This window comes from Doryrhamphus excisus, linkage group LG2 (genome assembly GCF_037039965.1).
Source record: "Doryrhamphus excisus strain RoL-2023G ecotype Guam linkage group LG2, RoL_Dexc_Guam_v1.1, whole genome shotgun sequence".
NCBI lineage: Eukaryota > Metazoa > Chordata > Actinopteri > Syngnathiformes > Syngnathidae > Doryrhamphus > Doryrhamphus excisus.
In genome coordinates this window covers 22,150,937-22,161,569 of record NC_136358.1, presented here as the reverse complement: position 1 = coordinate 22,161,569, position 10,633 = coordinate 22,150,937, and the positions used below count along the sequence as shown (strand labels likewise).

General features: G+C 43.9%; 1 protein-coding gene and 1 long non-coding RNA gene across 3 annotated transcripts in view; one reads left to right on the top strand and one right to left on the bottom strand.

Moving 5' to 3' along the window:
• The window catches only part of LOC131109529 (uncharacterized), an 11,648-nt gene extending 10,458 nt beyond the window's left edge, over positions 1–1,190 (bottom strand). The window contains exon 1 of one of the 2 annotated variants that reach the window (XR_013625732.1): positions 1,149–1,190. This is a non-coding gene — a long non-coding RNA (uncharacterized LOC131109529). The remainder of the gene's footprint in view (positions 1–1,148) is intronic. The other variant, XR_009120752.2, reaches the window with a different exon arrangement.
• Positions 1,191–1,687: 497 nt separating this feature from the next.
• On the top strand, positions 1,688–10,318 carry miga1 (mitoguardin 1). The gene is made up of 16 exons (XM_058061442.2): positions 1,688–1,847; positions 3,404–3,563; positions 4,219–4,393; positions 4,581–4,681; positions 4,769–4,889; positions 4,956–5,092; positions 5,327–5,450; positions 5,616–5,704; positions 6,893–7,002; positions 7,081–7,153; positions 7,381–7,467; positions 8,621–8,719; positions 8,786–8,920; positions 9,000–9,053; positions 9,126–9,242; positions 9,315–10,318. The coding sequence occupies exons 2-16, from the start codon at positions 3,459–3,461 to the stop codon at positions 9,528–9,530; spliced, it is 1,743 nt and encodes a 580-aa protein (XP_057917425.2). The 5' UTR covers positions 1,688–1,847; positions 3,404–3,458; the 3' UTR covers positions 9,531–10,318.
• Positions 10,319–10,633: the final 315 nt, after the last annotated feature.

Genomic DNA, 10,633 nt, shown 5'->3' with positions numbered 1-10,633 from the left:
ACCATTTCTTCTGTAGCCCTCATGGAGCTACACCACCATCTACTGGCGTTCCATGCTACACCTTGAGGCTGGATTCTCACTGGACCTTTTTGGCCAACCAGTCGGTCTTTCTCAACCTTTCCCAAGTAAACAAAAACTTCAAATAACTATTCAAACGACAGGGCATCTAGATCTCACGATAGTTTGATGTTTGATATTTCTTCAGAAAGCGCTAACCACTCGGCCGCCGTGCAGCCCCAATCCAAAATCCATTCATTCATTTTCTACCGCTTTTCCTCACGAGGGTCGCAGGGGGTGCTGGAGCCTATCCCAGCTGTCTTCGGGCGAGAGGCGGGGTACACCCTGGACTGGTCGCCAGCCAATCACAGGGCACATATAGACAAACAACCATTCACACTCACATTCATACCTATGGACAATCTGGAGTGGCCAATTAACCTAGCATGTTTTTGGAATGTGGGAGGAAACCGGGGTACCCGGAGAAAACCCACGCATGCACGGGGAGAACATGCAAACTCCACACAGAGATGGCCGAGGGTGGAATTGAACCCTGGTCTCCTAGCTGTGAGGTCTGCGCGCTAACCACTAGACCGCCGTGCCGCCCCCAATCCAAAATTGTTAAGAAAAAAATATTTTTGGAATAAAAATCAATTAAATCTCCCATGTTCTGTCCGAGTCACACAAGCACTTTCACTGAGCCCATGATGAAGCTAGCCATAATCACATGATTTCATCATTCCATTTATGGACAAGAAAACATTCAGAATTTATATATACTGTTTCTTTTATCTCACACTTTTTGGATTAATCATTTGGTTATACAATCTTTTGTAGTACATAATCATTTCCAAGAGCCAAAACAGATCAGCATTCAATGAATCACACATGAAGATCCAGCCGCCTGTAATTTTATCCAAGGCCAGAAGGTGGTGTCGTTTGCACATTTGCTGTTCATGTTAACCAGCCCATACACTTGAATAAACTAAGCTAAGATAAACTAAGCTAAGCTAAGCCAATATTAGCAACACTTACCAGTTCCGTTCGATATATACATGAAATGCTCATAGGCAGTGGTAGCGGGTGCCTACAATGTACTTAATGCAGCAGTGTTAAAACATTAATGCGCCGAAATAACGTTGCAAGCCTACCTGTGCAGCAAGTGTTTCCCCATGTGTGTTTGTTCAGCGTCTTTCTGTTATCTATGGATTGGTTCTTGGGCGTCATGTGATCGAGATGTGAACCCCTGATTGGGTACACGGAATCACATGACGCTGACCAACTAGTGTTAGTTTATTCAATAATTTTATTTATACTTTATATACACAATTTATATACATGCCTTTATAATTATATGAAATGGTATTATAATCAAAAATATATAAAATATATAAGTAAATTATATTACTAGTTTCCACTTGGGTTACAGATGGAAAATGTAAGTATTTTACTTGGGATGTCTCACCTGCATCAGTGGGGTAGTCTTCTCAGACCGCCCACTTAGCTCCGCCACTGTCCACATCTATGACAGTTTTATGACGTGTATATTCAGTGCAGTGACTTCACAGGGTTAATTTGATTCCAGTACTGGAATTTTACCCCCATTCTAACTCTCTTATGTAACTTCAGTGGGAACGCATGACCTTCATTTTGAGCTGCAATACCTCATTTCACCCCTTGGGTACGTGTTAACTCCACATACTGTGTGTTAGTGGAGACATGCTTTTATTTTGAAAGCACAGCTAGGTGGCTAATCAGCAGGTCCTTCGCGTCGACTCCTGTAGAGGTCAGCCGGTGGACCCGGCGGACTGCTGGCTGTCTATGATGCGGAGGAGTAGTGAAGTGTACAGGTAGTCATATTTAAGGACCGCTTCTTGGTATTTACATCGATGATTGTTTGTCTTTTTGACGATGGCTGCATCGATTCATGACATAAGCCGATGCTATGATATTGTCAACTACTGCTAGCATTGCTAACCGTTAGCCGCTCAGCCTCACCACGTCTAATAATTTACCACTTTTATAGTCTTCTTCATTTTTGTCAGGATTATTTCTCCAAAACACAATGCTAGTAACATGTAACATAATGCAAGTAGCATGAGTTGACAATGCAGTTTTTTAATGTTTCTTTTGCAGGCAGCTATGGTTTGTGTTCTAGCTATTATTGGTAACTAAAAAGAGTACCACATGTGTAAATCAGGATTAAACCCGGTTTTAGTCCGCCACTAGGAAAAACTTTACGAGACTGTGGAGCAAACTTAATTGGATATTGCCTGGTGGGTAATTAGGGCTTACCTGTTGCATAAACAGGGTCACCCTTATTTTGATTTTTTTTCTTTGTTGACAGGAAGGTGTTTCTGCTTTTTAATTTCATGGTTTCACTCTATCACCACTCCATAGTAAAAAAAATCATAGTAAAAATATATTAATAAATCATGTTATGGTTTAATACAGGGGTCAGGAACCTTTTTGGCTAAGAGAGCCATGAAGGCCAGATATTTTAAAATGTGTATCTGTGAGAGCCATATAAATTTTTTAAACATTGAATGCAATAAAATGTGTGCATTTTTATGTAAGACCAACAGTTTTAGATATAATGGGCTCTAATTACGTAGACCAGGCACACTACCCCACGCCAATGGGGTGTGGCCAGCACACTTTCGTGAGCAGCGCAGTGTCTAATAATAAATCAAATACTTGCTGCCATTAATACAACTTCTGCTGCTGCATAATTTAGCACCATACTCAGTATATTTCATTCTTTTGGCCATCTTTGCCAGAAGGCTTGGTTCTGCAGCTTTAGCTAGGTGACTATTTGACTAAAGGAGGAAAGTTTATATTTACATGTTGACATCTCAATGACCGAGGTAGACTACCGCATTACTCATCAGTAATAATCGAGTTTTGGTGTTTGACCTGGAAAATATCAGGAAAGATGGATATGGTTGGCCGTATTGCAGTAGAAAATAGATGGACGAATTAAAATGCATCAAAAAGTTGTTGATTTTTAATATTTTTAACAGTCATTTCTGTGATGTTTACTTTAAAATGTTAGCAAAAATACATTTTTATTGTGGTAAGAAATGCTTGAGAGCCAGATACAGTCATCAAAAGAGCCCTACCTGGCTCCCGAGCCATAGGTTCCCTACCTCTGGTTTAATACCTCCCTATTCGTAAAAAAAACATGTATATTTAGGCAAATTTAACATATTTGCCTAAATGGTTAGAGCTCATACATTGGTAGTGTCTTTTTTTTTACAGGTACACTACACTTGAGTACCATCTAATAGCTGAAATGTGACATGACACAATGATGACATGACACAATGAATTTTTGAATGAGAATCTGAATAATTGTTATTTCCATATGCTGTATGTATTCATGTAAGTGTCTTGTCCTTCGCAGCTCTGGCCCAGTGACCGCCCACCAGGACAAGCAGCATTATGGATAGAGCTCCGCAATGACGCACAACAGCCTCGCTTATTCCCAGCTGTCGGCCAAGGCCGCCGCCCTGCGGATGATTCACCTGCCGCTGTCCGTGTGCGGTTCCGTGGCGCGGCTGCAGGTGTGTAATTTTTGTGGGTGAATAAAACGAAAAGCAAAACAATTACGTTGAGAAATACAATTGAACTTTACTATGTTGCTTGATTTTAGTTTTTCAATGTCACAATCAAGACAGAGCCCCCTGTGAGTGCTTTTAGATCAGGGGTGCCAATTACGTTGATTACGAGCTAGGGTAGTTGAGATAATGATGAGTTCATTGCGCATGGGTTCGTCTCTGGAATAGTGGACCAAACACACATTGCGCAATACCCAGTGGGTGTCTGCAAAATTTGAGGATGGCTTTTGGAGGCCTATATAAAGGCCCAAAAAAGGCCAGTTTTGTTAGTCCAGTGAACGGCATCACCCCATGTCTATCACATGAATGTCTCTTGGCACCGAGTATGGTGGAGGCTGTTTGAGTTAAGGCGATATAGCCAGGTGAATGGGCTTTTTCTGACCCATAATCAGAACCACGCATGAACGTCACAACACTACGGGCTCTGTTGACGATAGACCGCGTCCAGGAAGTTTTTTGTTTCTGTATGTATATTCATGAGGAAAATACAGTTTATGGCTTGAAAATCAAAATGATGTCAAAAAATATGGTTCTAAAAAATAAATTTTGGTTCTAACCCAAGGCGGGGTCATGACAATTGTGTGTTGATTCCGTCTGCCAGGTGAGCCCGGGAACCAAGAAACTGGTTGCCGCCACCGCCTTCGGTGCCATTTCACTGCTCTTTCTGGCCCGCCACTTCCAGAGGAGGCGGGGCCGAAAGAAGACCGCGGCATCGCCATGGGAGCAAGCCGCCCTCCAGTTCTTCTCCTCATCCGCTGCTGCCGCCGTGGAGGATGGTGAGGCTGGAACTGTCGGCCGGGCAGGCTGCTTATGCTGCTTCAACGTATTCATTATGGAATTATCTTACCTTCATTGTTTGCATTGCATATCTATGTACATTATATGTGTACAGTACTGGACTATAGCATGGTATTGAACTGTTGGCCCACTCACAAAGGTGCTGTTTTCATACTCCTTCACCAGATAACACCAGTCAGCAGATCACGCAGTCCCTCAAGTCCAAGTCCGGCTTCTCTACTGGGGCCCACAGAGAATGTTGTGGGTCTGTGCTGAGCCTGTCTTCGGTACGACACAATCACACAGACTCATGAGCAAATTTGTGCAAAAAGAAATGTTGTGCAACTGCTTTTGGGTTGTTTTTTTAATTTTAGGTGCAAAGCGTGGACTCGTCCAGCAGTGACACCTGTGCTTTGGAACCCAGCTGTTGGGACCGACTGAGCGATGCTGACCTCTGCAGCGTGGTCACCACACCTGAAAACCTGTACCTCATGGGTAAAGACTTGTAGATGTTCAGTCACGCTTATTTGGTCCGACGACGTACTGTTTGTGTTGTTGCAGGTATGGACTTATTCGAGGAGGCTTTGCGACGCTGGGAGGAGGCCTTGACGTTCCGTAGCAAGCAGGGCGAGGACGACCTGAGTTGTGTATCCGTCAAGATGGGAGCAGAGGACGCCATCGCCGAGCAGAACATGGATGTATGTGCTTCTGCATCTCCATTTGTCAGTAATTGATCATAGGAGTAGATAGTAGACCTCCACTAATTTGTTTGGATTTTGGATAAATTTTTTACATAAGAATGAATAGAAATAGAAATTCTAGGGTCACAAGTTTATTAAATGTGCAGTTACTGTCACAATTTAACATTCATACAAGTGTAAAATGAAGGCAACTCTGCTCACCGAATGCAACCTCTTCCTGTTGGTGTTCAGGACGTCATCAGTGCAGAGTTCATCCACAGGCTGAAGTCTCTGCTGCAGAGGGCTTACCTTCTCCAGGGGGAGTTTGAGGGCGTGTTGGGCATGTCGGAGCCTTCATCGAACACGGGCAGCCGGGGTCAGTCACTCCAACGTCCCATAATCCTCGCGATTCTGCTGTGGTTTGATGAGTTCAGGCACATGAATGGACATGAATGGAGCTATTCTTTCCACACCACCTTGACTGAATATTCCACATGATGCCAGTTAGTCAAGTCATGATGTGTTGTGTGTCCCTGTCAAGACATTTTGGCCCGGGATGAGCAGGATGATGTGTATCTGAGGGACAGCATCAGCATCGCCTCCACAGACTCCTTTGTCTCCGCCACCGAGGTGAGCCAATCCCAACGCATACTCACGCTAGCCAAGGTTAGTGTGAGGTGACTGACTTGGTTTCTTCATTGGGAGGCCTGCTTTATATTAGATTTTGTAAAAAATGTGTGTAAATCAGGAATTGGGGAAAAAGCCCCCAAACTATTAGTAAAATCATTATTAATTATAAAAAAAATTTAATTAATTAATTATTTTTTAATTATTAATCTTTATTCATAGACATGTCCCATAATTATTGGGCCATAACATCTTCCTTCCATCCATTTTCTTTGCCGCTCCTCACTAGGTTTGCGGGAACCTGTCCCATTTTTGGGCGAGAGGCGGGATACACCCTGGACTGGTGGCCAGCCAATCACAGGGCACATATAGACAAACAACCATTCATACTCAAATTCATACCTATGGACAATTTGGAGTCGCCAATTAACCTAGCATGTTTTTGGAATGTGGGAGGAAACCGGAGTACCCGGAGAAAACCCACGCATGCACGGGGAGAACATGCAAACTCCACACAGAGATGGCCAAGGGTGGAATTGAACTCTGGTCTTCTAGCTGTGAGGCATGTGTGCTAAACACTTGAACACCATGCAGCCAGTCAGAATGAATTACAATTTTAAAATGTTTAATTTGAATTCTCTGTGTGGCATTTGCATGTTCTACCCGTTTCCTCCCCCATTCCAAAAACATGCTAGGTTATTTGGCAAATGGTTGTGTACCCCGCCACTTGACCGAAGACAGCTGGGATAGGCTCCAGCATACCCGCGACCCTGGTGAGGATAAGCGGTACAGAAAATGGATGGATATGAAAAGTCCATAAAATTTGGTAGCAAACACAAGCACTTCGACCCGTTGACAAATGATCGTTGAACATTGGTCGCAATGTTTTCAAGTAATGGTAATGGTTTAATTTCATTTGAACATGCATCAGATTACAATTGAGTGCATCCCATAATCAGTTCACAGTTCCACATGTCCAAAAGGAGTAGGAAGAAGCAAAGCTTATTTAGTACCCTGCACACACGGGGAGAACATGGAAACTCCACAGAGATGGCAGAGGGTGGAATTGAACTCCGGTCTCCTAACTGTGAAGCCTGCATGCTAACCACTCGATCGCCGTGCAGCCCAAAGCCAATATCCGACATCCCGAATTAGAAGTGACTCCTCTAAATGACCTATTGTGCATTCTAGCTGTCGGAGCACAGAGAGCTATGTAGCATCTACACACTGACTCATCGCCCTTTCTACGAGGAGGCCTTACAAATGGCAGAGGAGGGCAAGATCTCCTGCAGGGTGCTGCGGTAAAGACACGCACACGCAGCATCTTCATCCCATTCAAAATTCCTGGTGTAGACACCCAAACCACTTTGACTCCTTAGGACGGAGATGCTGGATTGCCTGGGAGACATCGACTTCCTGGCCAAGCTGCACTGCGTGCGGCAGGCATGTCAGGTAAGAAAGTCACTTAGTCATTTACATGCTTGTTGTGCACCTCCTAAAAGCATAGGTGGCGCTGTGCTGCCTTTCAGCATTCATCCATGACTTCACCACACATGGAAGTCATTAGGTGCTGGCTGGTCCATGGTTATCTACATGTTGCTTGCATTCCAAATGACTGATTATTAGCAGGAACCCACCTCAAAAAGGTTGGAAGAATTCAAGTACTGTGTTGTCTTCAGCTCATTCTGTGTGAAAGGACCACCAGGTTGTTCCTGGCCGACACTGGCAAGAAGATTCTGTCCTCTATCATGGTCAAAGCACAAAAGGTAAGATGAGAAAGTGTTGAATGTGAATGAGTGTTACATTTCTACAATAGCAGCCATATTGGCCCACGAGCTGACATGCTAGAACTCGGCTAAAAGTTGAAAATGGCCTTTAACAGGACAACACTAGGGCCCACAAAATTAATTTTTTTTTCCTTTATACATTTATTTTACCATCGTAGACTGGATTTTGCCCAGTATTTCAGACTCCATTTCCAACTCAGTAGGCGGGACTTGCCCACAAGGCGGAGAATCCACGCTCGTGGTCGCCTCATATTAGGTTTCTGCCCTGTAGTTGATCAGCACCTATTTGTAGGAATTGGACCAGACGGACAACTGTCCAATCAAGTGGTATTGATTGTGATACATGGAGCACATAAGACATATTATGACAACACAGTCCAGCTAGCCGTGTATCGACTAAATATTTCATTTGTGCAGATACTTTACAGTATATCGATGGTTGTTCTTACACTTGTTTTCCTTGTCAATACAAGTTGGTCTCCTAGTGGGAATTTACTGATCAAATACAGGGCAAAATCCTAAAATGAGGCCACATTCTTGCTAAAATACACAGAAAAGTTGTCCATGAAGTAATTCTAGTACCAGTGCATCCTGAAGGGGTCAGGCATGTGTGAGGTCAGGCACGGTGTAAACACACTCATACAGCCACACCAGCATGCTCTGCTAAACTAAACTAACCCTGCTAACTTCCACTCACTCACAGTAAGAAGAGCAACTTTTGTCTGTGTTTGAGGTTGCCATTTTGACATGTTCAGTGTGGGAGGGGGTGGATTTTGCCCCAATTGAGTGGTCCGGTGGGGGAATATTTCCTGACACAAACGTTGTGTATAGCAGATGGCATAACCCTGCGTAACACTCTTCATATACACACACCAAAGGCGGTGTGTATAATCATTCAACATTGTATTTGGTGTTGTGTACAAATCTGCGTGTACCTAGATAATTTTTTTCAATCACATGTGCAAGGTTAACCAAAGGAAACCAACACCCATGGGTCAATAACGTCAAGTATTTGAAATAGTAGTACAAAAATGCAAATGTGTTTATAATCCTCTGGCTCAAGTATACTCTTAGCACTCCATGGAGTTCCAGACCTCAAACCAGCATTCAACGCTACTGTTATGTATTTCAGAGCCCAAAGAGATTTGAGGAAGTGTTTGAAGAGATGATGTTCTTCTTGGAGCAGACAGAGCACTGGAAGAACACAGAGGTGGAGCTCGCCACAAGTGGGGTATGTATAGCACACCTTGGGTTTTTTTTTTGGGAGACAGCCTTTGTCAAGTGTTGATGTCATTAGGTAAAACACTTGAACTTCTATGACATTGTCCTGGACTTCATCCTCATGGATTCCTTTGAAGACCTGGAGAACCCACCCATCTGCATCCAGAACGTTGTCAACAACCGCTGGCTCAACAGCTCCTTCAAGGAGACGGTAAGGCATTGCAAGAAACGTCTCATCTGCCAGTGAGGCCCCCGCCCGTGCAAAGTGACCTGGTGGATGTGTGTTACAGGCCGTGGCGTCCAGCTGCTGGTCTGTGCTCAAGCACAAGAGGCAGCACATGAAGGTGATGCATGTTTGATTCGGCTTCATCAACTGGTGAAAAGGTTGAAACACGTTTTGCATTTAATGAGTGCAGGTTGCAGATGGCTTCATTGCCCGCTTCTACACGCTATGCGAGCAGATCAGTCCTGTCCTGGCGTGGGGCTTTCTGGGTCCAAAGAGCCCCCTGCATGACTTCTGCTGCTTTTTCAAGGTCCGGTTCAAAAGATGCCACACTCCACTAACCAATATTTTGTTAAGGCTGAACTTCCATTTCCCTCCTCAGGACCAGGTACTGCACTTCCTCAAGGATATATTCGACCTGGACAAGGTGCGCTACTCGTCAGTGGACAGTCTGGCAGAGGATATGTTGCATCTGCTGCATAGACGCTCTGAACTGATGCTGGCCTACCTGGGTGCAGACTCCCTGCCACCCACCAGCAGTTGCAATGCCCCCCTGCAGCTGATGCACTGCCCCCTCATGAAGGCTCGTGTTCAGTGATGTAGTGCTGAAGGCTTGAAGATGCATGGTATGTCTATCATGACAATGAGGCTCTATGTGCGATCATCTGTACAGCTTTCTTTGCAAAAGATATCAAGAGCAATAATGTCACTTGTCCTGTAAGTGTTCAAATGTTAAGTATACCCTTGCTTGCAGCTATTGACTATAGAAGTCATTTGTGTCCTTTTAAAAAGCTTTAGATAGGAATACAGATTGAAGGAAATCCAAGCCATTTGATCACATTTAATATTTTACTATACTTCAAACACATAGGGTATTTTTTTAGACATGTGTGTATTATTGTGGGCAGAATTCCACTGTATAAAGATGGATGTGCTATACATCCCTACAACTATTCCAAGTGCATTTGTGTTACTACTGATTTGCAAGTTGCTTCAAAGGAATGCGTGTTCCCAGTGCAGGAGAACATGACTAAGTCACTGAATGCACAGGTGAAAACATCTAAATGCATTGACTGTGCACTCACCTTCACTGTCAGCTTCGGTGTTTAAATGTTTTTCATGCACCTGTCTGTGCATTCATGTCCATGTGAAATAAAAGTTGGGACGAGTCTGTCGGGGGCACATTTGTTACACCTTTATTAATTGAACAGATTCAAACAGCACATGAATGGTCTTTACCTCAAATGCATGCTTCCTCCTGCTTAATACCCCCCAAACATCCCCCATTTCCTCCCCAACACCATCATGAAAGTTGTAAAAACGCAGAGCCTGAGTGGGACATTTGAAATGACACAGCCTAATAAAAGACAACATGTTCAAAGTACAGTTCCTGTCCTCATCCAACTTTCTAAAGCATTGCAACCATGACAACCAATCAAGACAGCTCAAATCACCAGCATGGCATCATTGAAAACAACCCGAACACAAAACATGACTGACTTGCACTTTAGTGTCACAACAGCAATTCAAGTTCATGTTTTTACCTTAGCACTGGAGCTCTTGCCCGGCCTACGCTCGGCAGAGGGTTTGACTCCTTTTGTGTGTGGGGGGGACAAACTACGAGATTCTAGCACCTAAAGCTTGCAGCGTCCTCCAACACTGTGAGCGAGAAGTGAAGGCGTTTCAATAGCACATCAGTAC

Excerpts from the sequence above, each read along its gene's own strand:
- miga1 (XM_058061442.2), top strand. The coding sequence starts at position 3,459 with ATGACGCACAACAGCCTCGCTTATTCCCAGCTGTCGGCCAAGGCCGCC. Across the intron at positions 4,394-4,580 it reads TGCTGCCGCCGTGGAGGATG|ATAACACCAGTCAGCAGATC; the intron begins GTGAGGCTGGAA and ends CTCCTTCACCAG. Across the intron at positions 7,003-7,080 it reads ATCTCCTGCAGGGTGCTGCG|GACGGAGATGCTGGATTGCC; the intron begins GTAAAGACACGC and ends TTGACTCCTTAG.